Source organism: Apostichopus japonicus, chromosome 15 (assembly GCF_037975245.1).
Source record: "Apostichopus japonicus isolate 1M-3 chromosome 15, ASM3797524v1, whole genome shotgun sequence".
In the NCBI taxonomy this organism is placed as follows: Eukaryota; Metazoa; Echinodermata; class Holothuroidea; order Aspidochirotida; family Stichopodidae; genus Apostichopus; species Apostichopus japonicus.
The window spans coordinates 22741779-22768162 of NC_092575.1; the positions used below are offsets into that span (position 1 = coordinate 22741779).

The following is a 26384-nucleotide window of genomic DNA, read 5'->3' on the forward strand; positions in this document are numbered from 1 at the left end:
GAGGTGTAACAGAAGTGTTAAACACCACCATCGATCCCAGAAAATACACACACAGCTTGCTATCGTCAGTAATTAGACACTAGTGTACAGTCAGTACATACAGCTGCGGTCAATACCCACAGCACAGTATACAAACGATAGAGCGATGGACATCTCAGGTCCAGCTAAAGATAACAATTAAGGTATCACGTTTCATTACTGTCTGCATTTTGTAGCGACACGAAGAAAACGTCACTTGCAAGCAACAGAAAGTTAACTTTTTCAGATAGCCGTACACTGTTTGGGGCGAGTCTTCAATGCCTTTAAGCACACGCACCCTGCCAGACGATCTATAGTTTACAATATGACGATGATTGGGTCGAGTGAGGTCATGATAAGTTGGGTAGTGTGGAACAGACTTTTCAAATTCTACGTGAAGTTATCCGTAGGAGTAACAGTTCAACTGCCTAACTGTTCGACTGCCTAACCATAGGATGAGTATAATTAGTGTTAGTTTGACTGAATTCATAACACCAAAGATAACAGTAACATCAGCGAAGTATTAAAAACACCAATTCATGTTATGAATAATGAAAACTACAACAATGAAGAGAAGATGATCGAAGATGAAGATGGATGATTAGAAACATCTGTCAAGGAGCGTTTGGTTTTGTAAACCGGTTGATTGCACTGCTCCGTTCGACAGAAAAGCACAAAACATAATGACGTGGCATTATTTACATGCTTTGAAATAAAGACACACAGAGATTGTAAAGCATGGTAGTACCGTGAAGATTACATAAAAATACAATAACTATGTGTTGTAGGTGAGGCCTTGATACCCAACACGAGACAGGGAAGGCTACATTCCTGTAGCGATTACAAAAGTAAGATACCCTAAACATGACACAAAAAAACAACCCTAGCATATCGCAAATGTTATATTTAGTTAGACCTATAACAACACTCTTACGATACTGCAGATGGGTTGTATTCAATTATATGTATAGAATTAACCCCTAAACAACCCTAGCATGTTGCAAAAGAATTGTACTCTGTTAGATGTTTTATAACATGAAACGCAAAACAGCACAGCTTATGATACTGCATAGGGGTTGTATTCAAATTAGATGTATAGAATATACATTAAACAACCCTAGCATGTTGCAAAAGAATTGTACTCTGTTAGATGTTTAACAACATGAAAAGCAAAACGCAAATATATGTAGAGAATTAACCCCTAACAACCCTAGCATGTTTCGAAAGTGTTATATTCAGTTAGACCTATAACAACACCCTTACGATACTGCAGAGGGGTTGTATTCAATTACATGTATAGAATTAACACCTAACAACCCTAGCATGTTACAAAAGAATTGTACTCTGTTAGACGTTTTATATTAAACATGAAACGCAAACCAGTACCTTACGATACTGCATAGGGGTTGTATTCAATTACATGTATAGAATTAACCCCTAACAACCCTAGCATGTTGCAAAAGAATTGTACTCTGTTAGGCATTTTATAACATGAAACGCAAACAGTACCTTACGATACTGCATAGGGGTTGTATTCAATTACATGTATAGAATTAACCCCTAACAACCCTAGCATGTTGCAAAAGAATTGTACTCTGTTAGGCATTTTATAACATGAAACGCAAACAGTACCTTACGATACTGCATAGGGGTTGTATTCAATTACATGGATAGAATAAACATAAAACAAGAATTGTACTCTGACATATAAAATGAAAACATGCAACTTTCGCATATATTGCAAAAGGGTTGTATTCAATGAATATAAGAGACCATGTGACTTAGTTTAGTAAGATAACTAAACATGAAACACACAAAATAACTCTAGCATATTGCACAACGGTGTATTCAGTTAGACAATGTATAACACGTAACCCATAAAACCACCTTACTATAGTGCATAGGGGTTGTATTCATTATAGTATAAATACAAGAAACAACCTTCCTATAGTGCATAACGGTTGTATTCAGTTTGACACAAAGACAATCTAACTGTAGTGCAGCTAGATCATTTGTGAAAGTAAGGATGGTAAGAAACACTTGCATAAACCCCCCCCCCCCCAAAAAAAAAAAATTAGGGTGGTTTAAGCTTAAAGTAAGAACCTAACACAAAAACAATAGGGTACAACTATTCTATGCTGCTGCATAAGACTTGTAACTAAAGTAAAATACTTAACATACAAGACATAGGGCACATCAGGATTGCGAGAACAGTAACACCAAAACCTTACATTGAGTTAACACAGCTAGCTACTGTAACATTTCATCATTAAAGGACACAATGGTTTTTACATGTGTGGTACTTGTTGAACGGAGACACACACAAAAAATAATGAACATTAACATAAATCACCAGCTTCCTGAAATGTTAAGTCTAGTTGCTAAAGTGCTAAGGGCATACGAAAGCCAAAACTTGCAGCATATAGTCACAAACATTAATCCATAATGTTTCGTAGAGGAATACGGTTGGTGACTTTTTCCTGCTTTTACAGAGTGAAATCCACATGCAGTCTTTACTATTTTTAGTTTTACTTTTTCTAGGGGAGAAAATGCACATACATTTGCGTATATGTCCTATAAACTTCTAGCAAAATTGGAAAATTTATTATCACAAACAGGTTGATTGTTGATGTAGGTCTCTATGAGAGTTAGAAGTTGTCATTTTACACTGTATACATTAAATATGACATGTCTGATTTTAATAACAATAATTTAAAAAAAAAACAAGCAACGATACCAGATTTTGATCCACTTGATTTTGTACAAATCAACTATTTAAAAATTAAAGAAAAACTGCATGACTAGGGTTTGTGGGTAACAGTGCTAATTAGTAATAATGATTGGTTCTGCATTAATTAGATACTTGATTATACAGGTAAGAAAGGGGTGAAGGAAATTTGAAGATTATATTGGACAAAATACACAATTAATTCTTCTCATTAAATTAATATCTGTTAAAGTCTGGTAATTTCAGTATTTTATTTCAATGCCATAATTTTGTCGCACTCAAGTGTATTATTTCCTTTGGAAACATTTCAATATAATAATGCCGGTTAATTAGTTTAAACCAACGATGATATACATATTAAATTACACCACAGGTAAGGGGAGGACAAAAGAATTGAGCAATATTAAATTCTTGAAAAAATTAACTGTTTTGACTGTACATTACAAACGATTACAGTTTTCCTGGCTAAATGTTCACAAAGTTATTACAAAGTTCGTTAAAATGAACCGTTAGACAATTTTATTAAAAGAGAAAATTTGTCGAACAAACTGCTTTACATTCTGCGTAAAGCATATGTAGGTGAAAGTGTAAAATTAGGAGGGCGTGGCAAATTGAAAATCAGGCTGCCTTAGTTTTGAAATTTATGTTTTAAGAAGTTTGTTAAAATGAATCGTTATTCAATTTTAATAAAAGAGAAAATTTGTCGAACAAACTGCTTTACATTCTGCGTAAAGCATATGTAGGTGAAAGTGTAAAATTAGGAGGGCGTGGCAAATTGAAAATCAGGCTGCCTTAGTTTTGAAATTTATTTTTTAAGTTTTGGAATATCTGTATTGCATGCATGATATTCTTCATTTAATGAAAATATTATAATTTCATAATTTTTTCTGACGAAACAAAACTGAACAAGGCAGCTTTCACAGAATTTTGGAACCAGCAAGTGATGCATTTTTTTTTTTTTTTCACTCTAACTTCACATTCCAACTTAATTCTAAATTAACAAATTCCCTTTTACAGAATAGTCTTTATTTTACAGTCCAATATAAGGTTAAAAAAAATCGTGAAACTTTCATGAAATAAAATCAAGAAACCGACTCCGAATAAGGCTCTGGAAGATGACCAAATTGGAACAGATATTTTGGTCAGTGTCACACCGCTAGGAAACGCAGAAAAGAAGCTTGGACTATAAAATTGTTTGTTCTATTTTCCTTTTTACAGCAATATTTTCTTCTCATGAAAAGAAAAAGTTTTTCATTTGACACCTTCATCTCATTTATAAAAGCACCTGATTGATAAACCTGAAATATTTCCCATTTCAAATATCGTATAATTTTCCAGATTTTTGTAAAATCATCGTTCCAATGTGTTTCTTAGTAACCGATAGTAAACAATGTTGACGTACATGTGACAGCCAAATTTTGGAAAATTTGAAAAGCAATTTGTTTATAGCTACTTACCCTTTTTTTTTTCCTCTAACTTTTAATAAGTTCATATTTTTAAGGAAACTTCTGACCAAAGTGCTGACAAGCTTTGAAATAAATTGAAATGATTTTCATATCCTCCATCAGTGTAAGAGACACAGAAAGCAGACTTCAAAAGTACAAACCAAATTTGTAAATTGCCAGAAAAATTTTGGGCTAGAAAGGCGTATAAAACAAGCTATCACAAGTCTAGTGCTAAACTAAACCGTGACTACCAAATCCAACTAACTTTTTGTCAACCAGCAGTGCTGGATGGAAGCAACAAGTGATTTATTACACAAAGTAAAACACAGAGTAAAACACAAAGAAAACAAATTAGTGTCCAGCAGACTTCAAAATGAGAACAAATGTAAGAACCGCAAGCACATCTACAACGAGGTGTTTTTATAGTTCACAATAGCACATCTGTAACATAATATTATCCTTTCTCCTGGTCGTCAAGAAACTTTAAAGAAATAAAAACTTGAACTTGGTGCTATTGAGCAAAGATGGGGGATGGTTTTTGGCTGAATTGCACTAGAGCTGAACATTTCCTTGAAATTTAAGGTTGACAACAGTCAAAGAAGTAACATTTGATTCATTACCAAATAGGTCAGAGAATGGTAACATACGTCTTGAGTAAAACATAGGTGAATTGTCAGTGGGAAGAAGGAACCTTGGGTATTAGGTCATGCTGGACAAAGGGATAACTTTAGTAGCTCAGACAATTATAAAGTTTGGTTGTACAAGAAGAAGGACAAACTGGAACACTGTTGCAATGAGAAAATGGAGACCTAATCACTTTTACCAAAGCAAATAGTGTCTTAAAGTTCTTGCTATGCATGGTGAACCCTTTGCCGTTCACAAAGTACATAAGATATGTTAAAGGGACCGCCTCAACAATTTTAAGCATTATCATAGTTTGATAGTCCTGTGTAAAGGACTAATCAGAATAGTTACACATAGTACCTGTGTTATCATTGGTCAAAGGTCCACTTGGGCACTTTTATCATACACACACATGGGAGGGGGACAGGGGGAAGCTCTTGTATATAGTTCACCCGTCTGTGACAAGGTTTCTTTTCCAGCAAAGTGGAGTCATGAACTATTTGGCTGCAGCTGCTTTTCATGTTTCTCTACAGACTTACTTTACTATCAGACTGACACACTGCTTGTTTTTCTGTAGCACACATTCAAGGTGTTTCAACACCTTAGAATGCCCTGAAGGTGTTTTTTGTTCTTATCTGATTTCTATCACATTTCTGTGTCTTACAAGTCTACATAGTGACTTTCTCTACATAACAAACAAAGAAACGTTAACTAATTAGGTCAATCAGATGTAGTATTTGGATATATACAGAGAGATGTAGCTCACATCTATTTAGGCTACCCAACGGCACGAATCAGGGCTACAATTTCAATGTCGAATGACAGGGTAGTATTCCTGCATTGCTTGTCAGGTTGGCTATTGCAAAAAAAAAAGACAAGACAATGATAGCTTGCATGTTAGTCTGACACATTCCATGTAAGCAAAATTATGGAATAAAGCTCCTTTTTTCCTTAATTTTAGGGGTCCAAACAAAAATGAACAGTATAAAACCAAATTCTTATGTCTCCACTGAGATTTCTTTAACAGTCAACTTATTTCGAGTTTGTGTGTACTTTTGTAATACAGAAAGAGGTTTTGCTTAATAGTATCATTGTAAGCAGGAAGGGTAAGCTTAGGCTAGAGGTAAGGTGAGGTTAGGGGTGTAGTTAGGTTATGGGTGGGCTTTGGGTAACAAGCAGGGGGGAGGGGGTGGTGGTTATGGTTAAGTGCAATTTTTTAACATAATTCTTGAAGTTGAAATCAAAATACTGATTACTACTTCAAACTGGTTTCAGCGACTACCAGCAACAGCAAAAGCTTCCGAGTTCTTACTGCCACAAAACATGACAAAAATAAAGAAAAGAAATAAAAAATTTAACGGAACCCAACAATATGCACATTTTCATACATCCTTGAAGAGAAATCGTAGTTTATGAAAATGCCAAACAAGGTGGGTGGTATAACCATTCATTTGTACCGTGTGAAAACAGACTGAGTGTTGCAAATGGGAGGTATGCGGAACGGCTGAATTCAAGTGTGACCGGAGACATTTGCTCCGATTCGACTCACGACACTCTGCCTCTTTTAAAAATGAGGAAAAAAAGAACCAAAGAATGATGGGAACAAGAGGAGGAAGAGATGAATGAATGGACCTGTAGTATAAGAAACACTTCAACCCATTTTTTGTTGAATAGGAAACATTTAGAAACGACTCCTTCCCAACGCCCAATACATAACACTGTTAAAATCCCCACATTATTCTTTTTTTTTACTTTTTAACCCTCAGACCTTGACATATTTTTTTCAAAGAACACAAATAAATCAGACTTTTAATTTTTTATTTAAATCAAATTTATTCGATTTAAATCGATTTTTAAATATTTGTTTTCATCCTATGAAGTGTGACATATTCAAAACCAGGTTTTTAATACTTGAAAGCATTAGTTTTGGTGAAAAGAACAGTCCCAAAATAGTATTAAACTTGTGTAACTTTGAAAATTAACTATAATTAATTTGATAAATTTATTGAAACTGAAGTCCTCAACTGTGTGATAAATCTTGAGATATCACTGTTAGATAGAACCAAAATTTAGAATTACGTTGTATATATATACTGTAATCTACAACTTCCTGTATTCTTATCCTGTGAAAGATTTGAGAATGCTGGCACTTATTTACCTGTTGAAATTATTTCTTTTGAATGTAAAATTAAAACTTTTGATTTAAATCAATTTTTTTTTTTTTTACTTCAGGATTCCCCTGGACATGTCTCTGTTCTTCCCTATCCTACATGAATGGATTTACAAAATCTTAAGAATAAAATCTGGACTTTGTGATACTTTTTCTACATAAGATATAGTGGTAAAATTTTCTTGACTGTGATTTGGCCATCAAGCTACTCCAATTTGAGTACAGAGAGATAGATTGTAGAGTCTTTCAACCAAAATAAAACAAAAACTGTTAGCAAACTGCTTATCCACTAAAAGAGCTTGTAAGGGTCTTTGAACAATTCAAATCTTACGTCACATAGCACTTTTCTATTTGGAATTTGCCTACCCCCATTCACATCAACTAGGTACCCATAAAACAATCAATTTTGTCCCTCAAAGGGGGATGTGGAACCACTCAACCAAGACACCACGCCCTGGCTCCAGCAACTGGTCCACCTTTCTTCGGGTCGTTTAAGGTTACCCTATATGGGACCCTACCAATTGCACTCCTGTAGAATACATTTATACCTGCTGAATGAACCCTTTACTACACAAAGATACAACGGAAATCTGTTTTTCCATAAACGGTGGGGTGCTTCTAGTTTAGTCATGTCCAAATATGATGATTTACAGAGAAATTATGTTGTAAAACAGATGTTATGATGCAGCAATATATGGTACCCAGTGGAACATTACTAGCTCCTCCGTTCAAGGCAGAGAACGAGGGAGGGGTGGGGAGGGGATGGGGTAGGGCAGGGAGGCCATACTCCCTCCTCACTCGTCGCCGCTCGATGAATGAGTTTTCTTCTTCTTGAAGATTCTGTCCAATTTTTTGTCTATGGATGATAACCTTTGTTCCATCTGCATGGTGCGGTAGCCGTAGTGGTCTAATTTCTCTTCCAGGATGTATATGTTACTTTCGGGTCGACTCACGAAAAAGACCAAGGTGCTGATCGTGTAGACGATGACGACCAGAATCGCCGCTAGCACCGCGTTACCCGATACGAGAGAGACAAAGTACATTACGATGCCTGGTGGAATAAAGACAGAGAGGAGACCTGTTTGTAATGTTGTAACACATATGATGCAGGCATGAGCTTTATCCGCGAATTCGCGGAATATCAGAGATTTCTTTTCTACCTTGGTGACAAAAAACTATTCTCCTAACACACTGTAGCATACGCAAACTGGAGCCTATACCACAATTTAGCAAAGTTCTGTGATTTATTGTTTACCCCTGGCTCATCCCTGATGATGAGTCACCCTGTATATGAATTCAGTATAGAGGAAGGGAGAGCCAATATTCATTAGCACACTTCTTGCATACTAATGGTGTCCGTACCCTTTAGTGGTAGGCGTGTTTGGAAATTTTGGACAAATTTTGGTTTTGATTCAAATCAATTTGGGCATTATTCTATTAAAGAACAATATTGAGAATAAAAAGGAAAAAAAAATTAAAATCACTTTTCAAAAATGTCACATTTTTCTTCTTTACTGTTGTGGAAGGAAAAATGATAGAATATGGGAGGAGTTATTTCCTGTGCAGCAAACAAACATTTCCTTGATCTATTGTAAGTGAACGAATCACTAGAAACTCTTTAGCATGTATGTTGAGTTAGCTGCTTAAAATTTGAAACGTTGCACAGACTGATATATACATATGTAACTGAACATTGATTGTGCTGAGCATCTCTATCCTATCCCCACCCCTACCCTTCCCCCCCCACCATGAATGTTTTAAGGTGATCCACAATGATCACAAATGTAAGCATGTTGACATTGCTTGCAAACTTCAAAAAAGATCAAAACTGGATGCTACTGGACATCCTATTTTGCCCAGAAATTTGATCAGACAACACAGCTTTTGCTTGTTGGTAGAAGACAAGCTCTGTATGTGTTACCTTAAAACTGGGATATTAAAAACAATAACTTCTTGTGACCCACTGATGATATTTCTAGCATACAGTAATGTGGGGATCAATACCCAATGAACTATAACATATTGCAGAATAAACTTGATATGAACTAGTTATATGAGACAAGTCTAATATTTCAAATTTTAAATCTTGTAATTCTAATCTGCAAATAAGCAGTTTGAACTGGTAACCGTACACAGATCATGATACCAGTAATAGATTCAATGTTTTCAAGATGTAGTCATACGGCCTCCCTACCGTGTGTCTGACATCGAGGAGGTCTTGAGCACTTACCAGCAACTATACAGAGTTGATATAAACACCACGTCTGTCCGTATATCGAATGCGCTAGCAACAGGATTGACATTACGAAGAATGAGGTCCCTGTCGACGTTACTTTGTAGAGGAAATAGCCGAGAAGCAGCCATACGGTGAGCAGAATGGTGCCAGCTGTTCCGCTATCAAGCCCTTTGAGGTGTCCTTGTAAATCTGCCACTATTAGGAGACAAAATTAGAGCAGTTGTTATTCAGATAAGTTGAAGTCATCATTAGTCCAAGAATAAAATATATATAAATATTTTATTGAAGACAAATAAAGAAGAAAAGAAAAGGGAAAGGAAAGGAAAAGAAATGAATAACTAGAAATATCTTTGATCGTATTCATGATACTACATCAGGTAATCTTGAGGGTTCTCAAATGTTAACATTAAATATCTACGTTGCCATGGAAACTACTTTGTTCGTATGGTCCATTGATATTACAACACATAGTAATCTCGAGAAAGCCCTTAGTCTTTCAAACAGAGGTCAACTGTTAAACCTAGATCTAGGAATCTAAGTTAGCCTAATTTGCATATAGCAATGTGGGCTGAAGGTGTTCAGCAGCATTTTCTCACCTTCTAAGCACAAAGAAAATTACTGGAAGTTTAGAAAAGTAACTTTGCGAAGGTTCCCATATTCCAACATAATCCTCCCAGAAATTGAGAATGGTTAAAAAGAGACGATTTTAGAGTGGCGGGTAAAATGCATTTTTACAACATGAGCATGACCACATCCCTAACTAAGAAGAAAGGTTGTCAGGGATTGGATTCTGCTAGCCTTAAACAACCTTTGACTTGAAGCAAATTGGAAGCCTCGATTTGAAAACAAACTTATCCATCAACATACAGTGCTTTTAAGGGTTTTACACTTTGACCCTTGCTGACCAATAACAACAACAATCCTAAACCAGATTTATCTAAGGAGAACCTGCATACCAAATATGAAATGTATCCCACTTGCCCTTCGGAGTTTCAGCGTTACGAGATAGTGTCACATACACAAACACCCATACACACGGCATCACCATCAAATTGATTCCTTCTGCCTTCGGCAAGGAATCACACAATATGAGTCAAATGAGAAATCTAACTTTAATCCACCTGATTGCACACGTCAAAGTCCTTTTGGTACAATTTACGCATATAATCTACTATAATCTAGTACACGCTACTTTAGTATTTCTGATAGAGCTTCAATGGACAGGCTAACACTGGATAAACAGATCCATAAAAGTCTTTTAAGGACTTGATCATTTTATGTCCACATTCAGCGTTATAATCGACTAGAAAGCACTGTCACCTTCAGAATACAGAACTTTGTGGTTTCCAATGTGATTGCGAAGTAAATAGGAATTTTTACCATATGTCCACTGACTCGCAACAAACAAGAGGTCAAAACAATGAAAGCAATGGATATGAAGTTGTAACAAAACACTTACATCCAACTCCCAGGAATGAGCGACTTGAGGCGTCCAGGGAAGTACCGATTTCCACCGATAACTTCCCATTCTGAGCGTTGGTAAACAGTTGCTGTGTCTTCTTGTACGACTTTTGCCAGGTCTGTATTAAATGAAGAGGAACCTTGACTAATGAAGTATAAATACAGATTAAATACACATCACAGCAGAAAGGGGAGGGGAAAGTGGAAGAGGGAGTAGTAAGGGGTGTGGAAAACTTTGAGGGGCAGTGGGACATGTGGCTTTGATTTGAGGGTGTAATCCGCAAGTTCATAATTTCTGACAATATTCATATGGATCCTCTTTTCATTCCATACCACAAACTCCAGTGTTTGAACAGTTGCATAAATTATCAACAACCGGGCAAAATTTAATTGCATTTATTCTAAGTTTCATTAATCTTTCAACAGGGTTACTCTTTATTACCCAATTATGTTATTATTAAAGATGGTACCAGTCATCAGTTCTACCCAAACCAACCCTACATTTCTCAAAATATAAAGATTGCATTATATTGGATGATTGGATCAAAATACTCTTCTAGAATTTCCCACTAAGTGATCAGGTTAATGAGCAAGTTAAATATTCATAAATTTAATCTGACTCTCAAAATTCAGTATTGGTCTTTATAATTGATGATACTTACATATCTTCCCTTAGCATATGCACTAATTTATGTAGATCTAGCATAAGATTGGTGACATTGAACTACTAGTCTATACTGCATTCCAATTAAACAGCTTCCTGACAATTGCTCATGTGTGTCTCCTTCCAGATCAACCAATCCAATGACTGAACCAACTCATTTCTCTGCTACTGTACCTCTGTACACAATGGTAAAACCCCACATTTTCACATTCTCACATGCACCAGCTGTTTGAACATTCATGAAACTTTGTTGTTCTTGGGTAAGGGCTGCTTTGAAATAATATCAGTCATTTTTTACCTTTTTGAATGTTTTCCAAGCGTCGGTACGTGTGACATCTTGCAATGCATCTCTCATGGTGTTCTGGTTTTCCTCTTGAGTCAGGAAATAGATCAGGATAGCTACAAGGGCTATCAGAATAGCATACTTAAATATTCGGGCTACCATCTTTTAGACAGGAATTGAAGGCTGGTGGGTAAAAATACAAACAATTGAAAGACTGTATAAAGATGCTTTTTAAGAAACAACTGTATATTGTGTTCGAAACTTATCTAACTTAACACTAGGTATTCACAGATGACAACACAATACCACTGGGGGGCAGACTACAAGGCAGAACACTGAGAAGGCTTTAGTCATCAGTTATGAGAAATATATTGTCCAAACCAGCATTCGACTGTAATATCTTAACAAATCTTAATCATCTTAATAATTTAATGATTTAGTGCTCACATTTTATGCAACAGTTTTGAAGGCTGTGAAATTTGTCTCAATATGAAATAATATGATTCCTGTGGACAAAAACTACTATGTACACATGATCTTTAAAACTTGTATCTACAGTAGCAATTTTTACATTTTGTTTATAGCATTTTGCCATGCGGTACAGGATAAATCATTCCCCGAAATAGAGTAGTACGGAAAGAAAATTTCTTGGTTTTCGTACCATTATAGCCTAGATACACGTTTCAATTTTCTGTTGCACATTAACATCAATCTATAGATACAGTATGTACAAGAAGTTATGGGGTGAGATCATACATGTATAATACCGATACAATGTTTAATTTATTTAGTACTGTGAATACAATGAGCAAACAACATGTGATGATTTGTGCTGGTACTTTTGATATCTTGGTAGGTTAATGCACATTTACTGCACATGTAGTTTCTCCATACCATACATCATTAGAACTTCATTATTCTGCACGTAGTGGCTGTCACCAAGAGAGTTAATTAAATATGATATTGTTTTATAGCATTTTAACAGCAAAACTTGTATCCTAAGAGAGAGAAGCCTACATGCACGAACGAGTATAATAGTATCAAGGATCCCCTTCATTCTGATCTTATATTTCAGGCAATATTACAAGGATAAATAAAAAGAATAAAGTAAAGAAAACACAAAAAACGAAAACATTCAATTATATATATATATATATACAGTATGTCAAGTTTTTGGAAAATTATTCTTCAAAAAAAAGAAGGAAAAAAGATATATCCCCCCCCCCCTCCCATATTTTAAACTAAATAATATTCAAATATTGTTTTCATCCTTCTTCTGTTGTTTAATACCTTTACTATATTCCTTTTCCTTAAATAGTAACACTTTTTAACATTATTTCTTTTTCAATTTTGTTGTCTTTTTACTAGACTACTCTTTTCCAATCTAAACGTTAATTTAAGAAATCATGTAAATTCTGTGACCAAATAATGACACCCTTTTAATACCGTAGATAACTCACATACAGTATTCCTTATGGTTCTAAGTGCTGTTATTTAGTTACTTGCTGGTATCATTTTCTGCATGACTTCTACATTTACAATGTGGTTTAAATGTCATCTTTTAGCACTGCTAATATTTTGTTGCTATTGGCTATGGTAGTTGTTAAATTGTTAAAGTACCATTGTTCAGTCCTGGTTCTGCTCTGTTAAGCACTGCTATCTTGTTGCTACAGCAGTTGTTATATTGTTAAAGTACTACGTTCTGTCCTGGTACTGCTCTGTTAGCACTGCTATTTTATTGCTATACAGCAGTTGTTATTGTTTAAGTACCATTGTTCAGTCCTGGTACTGCTCTGTTAAGCACTGCTATTTTGTTGCTATACAGTCGTCGTTATATTGTTAAAGTACCATTGTTCAGTCCTTGTACTGCTCTGAAGGGCTTGTCGAGTCGTCGACTCTTGTATACCCTAGTCGACCCTCATTGACAATCAACTGAAACTGAGACTACTTAAAACATTTCTAACTTTCTGAGAATATTTGTCTTGATTTTTCTTTCTCTTTTCTCTGTGCATTGTACTTTTTTACTATCTGATTAGAAATATGTCTGGAATTTACACTTTGGGAATTTAAACGATCGAACAGAAAATACACAGAATATACAGAGCTGTATAATTTGCATGATCAGTTGTATATGTACAGTATATAAATAAAGCACCACAGTATTATGCATTATAAGAATTTGACAATATTTGCCCTAACAGTGACAATGTGTAGCTTTGTAACATATGTAATACTCTCGTGGATAAGCCTAACCTTGCAACTGCAGTACAGTACCAACTTAAAATACAGAGCTGAATAATTTGCATCAGTTAGTATATGTACAGTATATAATAAAGCACCACGGTATTATGCATTATAAGAATTTGACAATATTTACTGTTACAGTGACAATGTGTAGCTTTGTAACATACATCTTTCGTGCATAAGCCTAACTTTGCAACTGCAGTACAGTACCAACTTAAAATACAGAGCTGAATAATTTGCATCAGTTAGTATATGTACAGTATATAATAAAGCACCACGGTATTATGCATTATAAGAATTTGACAATATTTACTGTTACAGTGACAATGTGTAGCTTTGTAACATACATCTTTAGTGCATAAGCCTAACTTTGCAACTGCAGTACAGTACCAACTGAAATTCGAGCGGCTGAAAAAGTTATTTCCAGTCTTTATATTTGTCTTGTATAAATATTTGTCTTGCTTTTTTTCTTCTCTGTACATTTTTAGGTTTATACTAACTTACTACCCAGTTATAAATTTGTCTGGAATTTACATTTTGGGAATAGACAATTTAATAGAAATGGAACAGAAAAAAAGGCATTAGTTGTTTATATAATAAAGCACCACAGAAATGCATTAAAAGAATTTGGCAACATTTTCCATTGTGACAATGTGTAGCTTTGTAACATGTAATACTAGTGTACATAAATATGGATAAGCCTAAACTTGCAAAGTACAGTACAGTACCAACTGAAATTCAAGTGGCTGACATAGTTACTCCAAGTAAGATTAAACAGTAATGAGAACTAGAAATATAAATTTCTAAATCTGAAGCAATCATTAATACCTACATAAAAACGGGTGCCATAATTGTGTTGATGGCTTACCTACGATTGGAAAAAATATGGAGTAGTGTGTTTTGTAATTTAAAAGCATCACTGAAACTTTTGAAACTACTCCACATTACAAAATCAATACAGGAAATGCCCAGCTGTGTAAGATAAAATATATATCTTTATGGAGCAAACCAGTCTGTATCAATAAACCAATTAACTGACACCTTTCACAAAGGTTTTATTGTAGTACCATTGAAACTGGCTAACTTATCAAAAATTACCAATACACGTGTTCCGAATTGACCATGTGGCAAATCAATGATGAAAAGAAATAAAAGCACTGACATACAAACGTTATAACAATAAAGTTATAGAGCTGCACAAAGTAATAAATATATTAAATTAAAATACAGTGCTTGGGGAGAGGAAATGGGACTGAAGTACAAGGAAATGGTAGTTTTAATGAACTGAGAGTTAAAACTATTTCGTCCCTTGAAAGAGCACGTCATTTTTGTTTTTCTCTATTTGCATCCATATCAAAGCCACATCAATGGTTATCTATATTGAACATTAACCTAGATGGACAACATTTTTAAAGGGAAAGAGTACCAAGTGATGCAAAATGTGCACAAAAATTGTTAATTTATGACATATCTAGGGAGGTTTATAACTTCTCTGAAATATAATCAAGTTGCAAGCTAGGGGAGGCTGTACTTGTTTCTTTAGAAAAAAAAGAAAAAAAAACTGGGGACAAGGTATTTTCAGTATGTGCGCACAAGCTATGGAATGCCTTGCCGAATTCAGTACGTACCTGCGCAAGCCTTGCCATTTTTAAAACATCGCTGAAAACATATTATTTTAGAATTGCCTTTGATGTTTGAACTGTACAGTATTTTGGATCACCATAGCTTTAATGTATTTTTCTATCCTTTTAAAAGTTTTATGGTATATACCTTTTAGGCGATATTTTTCTACTATTTGCTTTTGAATGTTTCCTGTATTTTAAATGTGTCCTGTATATTAATTGTTTCAATTCCTGTAAAGCGCTTCGAGCAGCGTTGCTGATGAACGCGCTATACAAGTACTATATTATTATTATTTTACCACCAAGAAAATTTTTTCCCATCTTATCCAAAATCAACAAACAGTTCAAATTAATGCAAGCTACCTCAAGCGAAAAACATTCTGCTAGCCTGTTATTTGCACTTGCATTTTTCATGGATATTTGTCACAATTGACATTACAACTGTCATGCAGGCAAACGTGGCCAAATCTTCCTGAACGGTGCTGTTTGATTGGCTAAATATTGGCAGATGAATACATTGAAATTTTAGAAATTGCGTTCTTAGGTGTTCGCTACTGTATGTTTGGTACTGTGGCACTACTATTAAGTTACATTAACAATTAAAATTTCACCTAACTTCTGAGCTAGCTTTAAGTACACTCACATTACATACTGTAATTTTGAAGACAACTAAAAACTAAGTTGTATATACCCAAATGCCACACAAGCACAAGCCATGTGCATGGCAATCTTGTAGTAATTGTTTGACTTAGTCCAGGTTATCTTGTCCTATAAAATATGTTTTTCACATGCCAAGGGCTAAAGATTACCTCCGAATATTTTATTTTTAATAGTTGGAATCATGTACAATAAGAATTGGCTTATAATTGTATAAAATAGCTTATTAATATAACTTGGCGTGGATCTTTTCCTGCTCGTCGACGGTCTGTATATTCAACCAGTATTAAAAGAGGAGTGTTTTTGACTTTGAGATGATTCTAAAACAGTAATTGTTTTGAGAACGAGCGAGACTTGATCCCTAGACGCTTTTGCCAAGTCCAATTTAACTTTGAACCAACGTAAGTTTTCGTGGGTGCTGTACTGCTGTAGCCTGTTTATTCTAGGCCTAGTCTAGGCTACTACCAACTCTGACCAACGGTTAGGTCTTGCTTAGGCTACAGCCTAAGAGCGATCAAGACTTCGAAGGAAAACAGTCAAAATATCTATAAACTTATAATAACACGAGGATGCGGAAAATGTAAGCTTATCTTACCTGGGCGCACTTGGTAAATAGTTCTAGTTTGTATTGTAGCACGGTAACTGTCTTTGTTTAGGGCGTCTCGATCCTGTGCCAGCGTACCTATCCGGCTGTTGAACGCATGTGAATGTGTGGGAAACTGCAGTGTATCATACTAATTACTTGTATCAGTTGCAATTGCGCGACAATGAATCGTAGGCTTACATGGAACTTTGAAGCATATACCGTGTAACCCACTCGAACGTTCAAAAGCTCATACTGTAATTGTATGATATTATATACTGTTATTCTAAGAAATAGACAATTAAACTGAAACTTGACGGTATTAAAAAATAATATACAAGGACATGCCAGAAATATTTCTACTTTTTTTCTACATCAAACTGCTGTATACTTAGGACAGATACATGACCATAACTGTAGGATGTAGTCCGGGAGGAGCTTCAAGTGGGGAGTTCCCCAACATTTTATACTCCTAACTAATAGTACATCAGTATAAGTCAGTATTGTGAAGTTCGCCATACTGCGAAGTTCGGGCACCCTAAGAAATACACGATTTTCACCATGAAAACCTACAGGAAGAGCAAAATTTCACCAAAAAGTACGAAGCTACAGTTATTTTCTCTCCAAAATGACCCGTGTGCAAGAAATTACTTACATATTTGTCAATAAAATGACGAAGATCTATGAAGTCTGTTATAATTACTGAAAGAGCAACAGCGCCACCAATTTTTACCAGCGCCACACTGTGGGTTGCGTGTCCGAACTTCGCAATACTCTAGCAAGAAATACCAGTTCCACAATCACGAAGAATCTTCTTGGAAAACAACGTGAAAACAGTTTGCAGGAAAGAAAGTTTGGCCGTGTATCGTACTATAACAAAATTCTCCCACCATATGAAGTATATTTTCAAATGATTTATACCAGAAGATTTAGTTTTGGGGTGTTTTAAGTCTTAAGTGGCCGAACTTCGAAGTCACCATCCTACTATACATCAGTCATCTGAGGGGAAGATACAACCGATAACCATGATGCGTCAATTTTTTGACATTTAAAGCATGAATAATAAAGTTATATGTATACATTAACACAGAACATTGCATTATAATTATTATAATACTTCAAAAAACCGACAAATCCTCCTCTACGAACTACGGAACTAGCACTGGTCAACTTACATCGTGTAATGCTATTTCTAGTAATAATGCTTCTCAAGCTCGGTTACTACACAGCATCGACTACTCAACGAGGATTCTCTGGTAGACGGGATGTCACCCACTGCTAAGCCAATCCTATCAACACACCTACCAACAAAAGTACATTTGTAGCAAACAACAAAAGATTAACCATGGCAAGTAACATAGACAAATGATGTTATATAAATACTAAACCTTCATGAATAACTTTTCGTAATTACGATCATAGGCTAGCCTAACCGAAACGTAACCTAGGCCTAATACTCAGTTACTGAGTGTTAGTCCTAGGTTACGTTACGGTTATTTTACTATCATACATTGTGTTACTAAGTAAGCCCAATTTAGGCCTAGCACAGCGTTGCAGGTTACAGTAGTTCAACTATTTATGCATTGATCTTGATGGTGTAAAGATTTTTTTTGTGCAATTCTGTAATAAATAATAATAATGGACATTTATAATTCGCCGGTGTCCGTCAAAAAGATGGCAATGGCGCAGTGACACAAACAGTGCAGTGCTACAGCAAAACAGTAAACATAGTACAAGACAAAAATGCAAGCAAATATGGGCAACAGTGAACAATTCATTAAATAGTTTTTATCAGAAGAGTCTTGACACATTTAAAAGAAGCAAGAGATGGACTGTGTTTCGCATGTTCTGGAAGGCTGTTCCACAGAGAAGGGGCATAATCACACAATTATGATGATTTACTTTTGTGCAAACATTTTGTCCCAATCGCAGAGATTTGTTTGGATGCACCTCTGCGAAGGGGTAAAACTTTAGGAAAAAAGTACTTTGGCTTGGTTGTGTGATTATTTACTACACAATAGTACAATTTTACGATTGTAAAGTTAGGGATATCTTAGTTATTGTGTGTCTTATTGAATGCACAATGGGGATTTAAAGGCATTGAATACTCGCCCCAAACCGCGTGCCGCGCACTGAAAAAGTTAACTTTCCGTTGCTTGCAAGTGAAGCTTTTTTTTGCGAGTGCACTGTAGTTAGCTGAGCGTGTGGAGTTACACCACCAAGGGGAAAAGGCCCTTGTGGGAGCCTGGTGTAATTCCAACGAGAAGATGCAGAGCATTGCCAGATATTTCTTGTACTTCTAACTTCTTCCTCCTACTCATAACCCACCCCCCATGCCACTTTAGAACTACAGCCAGGGCTGCTGTTTCTTGAGTACACCCTCACATCTCCTTGAAATTTATTTAGCAATCCTTTGTATCAAAGTGATCCTCACATCTGTTCAGTTCAGCTGACTGCAAAGTGAAAATTATATAAAAAAACAGGAACATAATTGACAAACTTCATGGGCAAGACTACTTTTTTTTGATGTGTGGGATGTAGGCCTTAATTATTAAATAAAGGTACTATATTACCTTTTTCAGATTGGCCCTCTTGCTTGTTTAGCTGGTAACCCTAAAGGTTAAAACTCCATGATTGATCCTATGTTATCTATTATTTTTTGTTGTTGGTACGAACAGGCTTCCTCCTCCGTTCCGCGGGGTATGGGTATGATTATCAACGTTGTTAAGAAGCAGTTTCCAAAGGTAAAGAACATTGACACAGAGACGTTGAATCAATGGCTGAAGAATACAATAGCTTCAACATCATCCAAGATGGCTGCCACAGCAGGAGGCGATAGCAAGAGTGAACAACAACCACCTCAAAGTCCTAAACTTGCTCTACTTGTGAGTCAAATGTTTGTATCGAGTTGCTCCATAGCAGAAGTCGTAAGTTTTGACCATGTATTGCCAATAAATCTTTTGAATCCTTCATGACAGTTGAGGGACAGTGTAGCATTAAGTGACAGCACCACAACCAACAGTTTTGTATCGAAATATAATTAGTTCATGCGAACTTAAATTATTGTTTGTAATGTATACATGTAGATATATTTTAATCCATTCGTGCTGATATTAATTGGACCACCCATTTTGATAGCAGCCCTCGCCTAGCTACCAGGCTGCTGAGAATACAGAAATGAAACAGCATTTCATGAACTATTAATCTTTCTTTTTGTGTCATTACATAGGATGTCAGACCTGAGAAGGAATACCAGATTAGCTTTATTCCATCGGCTCGCAGAGTCGACCCAGAGGAACAAGACATGAAGAAGTTATTGCAGCTGATAAATGAAGTAGCCCAATCTTCAGGTATCTTTGATCTCTACTAGCTATCCTCATGCAAACCACCATAAAGACCCCTAACCCCCCCGGCCACCCCTCTGTCTCCTCCCTCACCTCCTTATTGTTAGTAAAGATTGATATACCTTCATTGATCATAACATTGATCAAAATCATAGCATACCATCAAAATTATAACATACAATCAAAATTTAAATTTATAGAATTGTGCCTGGCTGATTCAGATTTGTCGACTTTTCTGCATTGGTAATTACAAACAGTATACTTTGTGTCTAATAAATACGTACATAGCTTTAATATTAATTGCAAGTCTAAAGCCTTGTAACTTCACTAATAAGATTGTTCCTCAAATAATGTCTTGTCACAAGACTACTCTTGAATTGTCATCCATAGTCCAAGACAAGAGAGAAAACATGTTGCTGTTTAGAGTTTCTGTAGCTGTTTAGAGTTTCTGTAGCTGTTTTGGTTCTCAAGATATTCTCCTTTAAGATATGCTATATTAATATACAATATTAATATAGCATATTTTAAAGTAGAATACCTTGAGAACCAAAAATGCTATAGAAATTTTAACAGCAACACTTTTAAATAAGAGATATTATCGTAATTGTATTATTGTAAAACTGCTCCTTAGTGCAGCTGCTAAAATCTTACTGTTAATCTATTCTTTATAGATTCTCATTACTCAATCAAAACATGTTCTTTCATCTTCGTATAAACAGCTGAGCATCAATGGATGTTATTCAAAACCATATATCCTTGAGAAATTACAACACATTGTATTACATGTCATTTCAGGCCATTGAAACTATGATATTTCCCAATGTCTTTTGTGTTGCATCTGAGGAGCTGATCTAATAGGCTGTTTGTTAAACTAAAAAGTTCAGCCACTTTTATTAATGAAGCTTAGATGTTTAAAAGATCATTTCTCAAAAAGTGGTATTGGATTGCAACCTGAACTGATAGCAGCGCTTTATAAACAGTCTACATTGTATTGTGCCTCAAGTCATCCTTCCAGCTTTGATGTTTATTTCTATGTATTCATGTTTTGGCTCACACAAAGTGAAGGAGGTCTGTCATGCAAACAATGGCCGTCTCATTTCTAAACTTGTTTGAAAAGAAAATGGAGAATGGAGTTTTTAACTTTATAACTGTTCACTGAAAATAATTTTATTTCAGAGCCAGACAAGAGAGTTCAAGTCGTTATGTACTGCTCCGTCGGCTATCGTGCATCTATCTTGGCCACCAGACTTGAAGAATTCTTGGAGAAAGAAGGTAAGTGTCTTTGAAAGCTGTGAATTGCAGCTTTGTCAAGATTTGTAGTAAGAAAGATTGACAAGTTGTAAATTGTTTACAAACAGATAACATGCCCAAAAGTTGAGAAACCGAAAGATTTAAGATTTCTAAACAGAAGAAGGAGAGGAGGATGGAGGACCTGGTGTAAGAAAAGCAGAGCTTGTACAAAGTAATTTACAGCATTTAATGTACAAACTGAACCTAGAAAGTCCTGCATTCTATGCAAGCAGTATATTACAGAGTCTGTATAGTGGTGACATAGTATCATAGAGTACATTGCCAAGGCAGTCACTCAAATGGATTTTTAGTACCAGCAAGCAATGCTCCTTACTCCCTATATAGTTGCCCATGTAAGAACTCTTAATAGCTCATCTGGCACATCATTAATTAAGAAATATCCGTTGTTGTTTTAACCGATGTTTGCTTTGAGCTTGAACGAACGATTCACAAAAGTAGGAGCGAAGACATTCTGAAGTCAAATTGTAAACCAGAAACACATTGCTGTATGACAAATAGTGTGATGTCAAAAATGCAGAATGGTCCTGCGGTTTGCTCAATGTTTAAATTGTGTTCTGTGAGCAATCAACTTGTCATAATTTTTTTAAGCCATAATTTTTTTTAGCCATAATTTCACTTTCGTCAAAATAAAGGACATGGGACTCCCTTAAATATCCATTTAACACCATTGTTGCTTCCTTACCTTGTGGGCCTCACTACTCAAAATGGCTTCTATAAGCTGATCTTTATTTGCCCATTTCTCTCATATATATTAGCTTCCTAAAGGAGTTTTCTTTCTTAAAGAGGTTTATACCCATCCCAAATTATATGCAGGGTGCAAAGGAAGGGTGAAAAGAGAACAATGCATGTTAGATACTGTGTGTAAAGGTCAAAACCACCAGTGACAATTTTAATCCTTTCTAGCAAATTTAGGGGGATATCAAGATTATTTCATAAGTATACTAATAGAGGCAGGACAAATGTATCTTATGTACAGAATGGGAGGTAGGGGAACAACAGTTGAGGGATAATTATGTCTGGGAGGAAGGTGGAGAGGGGGTGGGGGGGGGTGGGGTAGGATGGCAGTGGTATCAGCAATTGATGTAATCTATCCTATAACCTTGCTTCCTATCTGGTTCCTTTGTGCTCAGTGCTGCTTCAAAGTGCAATGACACTCATTAATGGTTGGTGATTTTGAGAGCTGAATGGGAAAAGGAAATAATGGAAATCCTGTGTTATCTGTTTTCTGTGTGCTCAGTGATTAATGTGCGATTTTAGTTAGTAATGGTTGGTGATTAGGAGGGTTAATGATATCGACCTGTAGGGAGAGTTATTTTATGAAGCTATGCAGCCACATATTGCAATGTGAGAGAATACAAAACCCTCTACCTCCGGGTGGGTTATCCAATTTACAGTTTTATGCTCATTTTGGATTTGATTGTTCACGTTTGGAAAAACCATATCTCTTAAACGCAAAACCCAACTAATTTGAGCCGGACAGGGCTGAAACTTACAACTTCCCAGCTGCGAGGTTTTATTGTTACTAATGCCCACCACCTTTAATCCACTGGACTATAGCGCAGGTGGTTTAATAAATGGACAAACAGTCAAACTTGAAATAAGTGAAGAGCAAAGTACAACTCTGCCACTGCAGTAGGGATTGTTACCCCCCTTACTTGTTGGAAGAGAAAATGGAATCAAAACTAAATCTTTAAAATGTATATTTTTTTTCCTCAACAGGTGGAGATGCTGGGCTTGACATTTACAATTTAGAGGGCAGTATTTTTAAATGGGCCAACGAGAACAGGACGATGATAGATAAGACTGGCCAAGAGACACAATACGTACATCCATACAGCAGAGTCTGGTGTTACCTGGTCGACAGCCAGCGGCGTAAATATAAGCTATAGATTGATCGGTTATATCAGACATCTCTCAAGTTAAGCAGAAAGGAAACACGTTAACGTTCTTTCATTTCACGTGACGGTTTACAACCCCCCCTCCCCCTTCACCCCCCCCAATATTCTTAGTTGCTGCAGAAAACCAAGAATGTCTGTGTAGGGCAGGGTTTCATATATACCTTGTACAGTAGCTAGCAGAATGCTATGTAAACTGGTCAAATTACCGTACAACCGATGTTTGTACACAGGAACCATACCGTTTTATAAGAGAAACAGCTCATGGTCTTATAGACTGCTATGTATGCCATTCACAATATTACACTACCACTGTTGACCGTAGACAAATAAAGGCTATAACAGACCCCCCCCACCCCCCATGAGTGTGGTTGTGTTGTGTACAGTTAATAGGTATTAAGATCTGTGCAGTGTATATGATGAAGGTAGTTTACACTGCTGGCTGCATACAGTTGGCATTACTGAATTTCTAATTTATGTGAGACTTTAAACTTAGACATGAAATAAGCTCTCATAAATGTTCCTTTGACTTGTTTCGTTCTTGTGCTTTTAAATATTTGCCGCAGCAATTAGGTAGCGTTTTCAGATTACTTTTTCTTTTTGGGGGGGGGGAGGGGTGTGGAGGAGAGGCAGGTGGGGTGGTATAAGAAATAGCAGCCATCTTTCATAAAAGAAGAATGAAGGCACATAAATAGAAAACAGTATATGGTCCTTGTCCATTATTTTTTATCAATAGAACACTGCCTAGAGAAATTCAATGTTTCAAAACTCTTTCAAGCAGCTGTTTGTAAATGATCTGTTAAAATTTTCAATATTTATCGATAGTAAAATTTTATTAAATAATTCAAATCATGCCAAAGAAATGATGAAAAAAGTTCAAATATGTGGCAATTTTCATTTGATGTGAAGTAATAAGATTTTTTTTTTTTTCTGGCAGTTTTATTTTATAATTGAATATAGTTATTAATCTCTCGCTAATGAATTATATGGTGAAGAAGTCTAGAACCGTGCCTCGGTTTGATCGTTTGCAAATTTAAGTGCAGCTAATATATTACTCAGTACTTTTTGTAAAGGTCTTGAAACGGTCAAACCTTTGTGCAAAGCTAAATTTAAAGGGATATATCGGGGGCTGAAACTTCTCGTCAGTTACTGGAAATGTTTTGCATCAGTAGGGTCAAACCATATTCTACCGTGGAGATACAAATTATTAAATAGATGGTGAAATTCTATCAATAAGTTAAGTGATAAATCATCATGGCAATTGAGCTGAAAAGTTTTCCTTTTTTGTTGTTGTTAACTTTATGCAGTAGAAATCAATATGCATATTTTGTTGCATAGTGATGATATTCCCCCCCAAATAATTATCACTCCCTTCAAGCAAAACATTCCAAATCTATACAGACAATATTATGTATGTATGCGTGTATGTATGCGTGTATGTATGTATGTATTTTAGATCCTCCTGCAAGCAGGAACTTGCGAAGAAGCCTCATTGGCTTAATATCAAAGCTGCAAGCTGACGGAAGTCAGTCTCTTACATTCATATTTAACGTCCATGATTATGAATTGTCAATTGTCAACAACTCTGTAACTGGACGACATACATTTATCTGGGAGTGACTCAAACTCGGGACCTTATGATTGAAAGGCACCGGCGTTAACCAATGAGCTAACACTCCACATATTTCTGTGCTAGCTATTGTTTGGGTTCCTATATGTTAGCCTATCAGTTTATTTTTCAGTATGCACTTCAATTGCCACATATAGGCATATATATGCGTATATAGGCTTTATACTGAGAGTGCGGTCCCTGTGGCAGAAATAGCCCCAAGCAATTGGCCAAACACTTCTACATAAACGGGCATGAATCTTTGCATATAATTATAGCCTACATTAAAATTAGAATATGTACATTTGCATTAATAGCACATTGTGATTAAGATATGTTCCCAAAGTCATATTTCATTGAAATGACCAAAATCAGTATATAGGCCTATGTACATTATACGTGTCCACATGAAAGTCTAAATATAATGTGTCATGATGACATAACAGACCTCCTACTATGATCCATAGATCCTGTTCCCTGTCTGTTGTAAGGACAGTTTTTATCGGTAAAAAGTAGTTAACATTCGTGAAACCGTATCGAGAGATGATGAATGAGGTATACAAATAACATTCTATTTTTTACCCCTTTTGCATGTAAGTTCTCACATTGCCTGGAATATATCCCTTTATGAGAAGAGAGAACTTTTGGATGACACAGGGTTGGAACCCAAAGTACCTCAGAATAAAACAAATCCTTTCTAGGTGTATTGAATTCTAGTTTGTAGAACACAGATCACGTATTTAGATTACAAGATGCAATTTTTAACGACGACGTTTAACAAAGATTTGAGGAATTTTCGGTAGGAAGAATATGAACAATGACTGTGGATTTATTGCAACGTTAACTTTCGGTTATAACGAAGAATCTCGTAAACACTTTGGAAAATCAGTTTGCCTTATTTTATAGAATTTACTTTTCTCTGCTGACAAAGAAATGTCTAACTGAAATACAATCTTGCCGAAACTATTTTTATGTATTTTAAAATTGTCATATTAACGCTGTCCCCCCCCCTTGTTTTCTTCTTCTTCTTCAAATATCAGCATTAATATAGATCATTTATTCTGCAGGAACGTACAAAGTATTGTGTAAGCCTTTAAACTGTCATATTAAGCTTAACCGTGTACTGACACTAAACATTATCTACTGCAAAAGCACTTAGGGTCGATGAAAGAACAGATGAAATTGGTTAATTTTCTCAGGGAAATTGATTTCATTCACCAGCTTAGTAATTCATGTAAAATAATTATAAACTAAATTTCTACCTTTCCACTTTTTTCCACTTTTGGCTTAACATTATTCCATTTATTCTCTGTAACCATGATTCACTTAGTAAATATGTAAAAAAATATATGTTGAGAAAGTTAACCCGTTTTCCTTGATTTTTCCAAACTCTTTTATTATTAAGTATAAGCAATAAATTGTAAATTATCTTCCTTTTATCTGGTGATCAATTTTTTATTCACTGAACAAAATGCAAAGTTTCGAAAGTG

General features: G+C 35.6%; 2 protein-coding genes and 1 long non-coding RNA gene across 3 annotated transcripts in view; 1 reads left to right on the plus strand and 2 right to left on the minus strand.

The window, feature by feature from the left end:
- Positions 1-3033: 3033 nt before the first annotated feature.
- LOC139980652 (uncharacterized) lies at positions 3034-17093 on the minus strand. Its single transcript, XM_071992460.1, has 5 exons — positions 16748-17093; positions 11645-11812; positions 10681-10801; positions 9216-9416; positions 3034-8036 (listed from the first exon to the last, which is right to left on the minus strand). Exons 2-5 carry the CDS (start codon positions 11789-11791, stop codon positions 7780-7782), a joined length of 726 nt encoding a protein of 241 aa, XP_071848561.1. The 5' UTR covers positions 11792-11812; positions 16748-17093; the 3' UTR covers positions 3034-7779.
- A 206-nt stretch (positions 17094-17299) lies between these two features.
- Positions 17300-26259, plus strand: LOC139980653 (uncharacterized). The gene is made up of 5 exons (XM_071992461.1): positions 17300-18083; positions 19414-19620; positions 19965-20085; positions 21256-21351; positions 23110-26259. The coding sequence occupies exons 1-5, from the start codon at positions 18081-18083 to the stop codon at positions 23277-23279; spliced, it is 597 nt and encodes a 198-aa protein (XP_071848562.1). The 5' UTR covers positions 17300-18080; the 3' UTR covers positions 23280-26259.
- Positions 23892-26384, minus strand: part of LOC139980655 (uncharacterized) — a 137270-nt gene continuing 134777 nt past the window's right edge. The window contains exon 2 of the long non-coding RNA XR_011797626.1: positions 23892-24773. This is a non-coding gene — a long non-coding RNA (uncharacterized lncRNA). The remainder of the gene's footprint in view (positions 24774-26384) is intronic.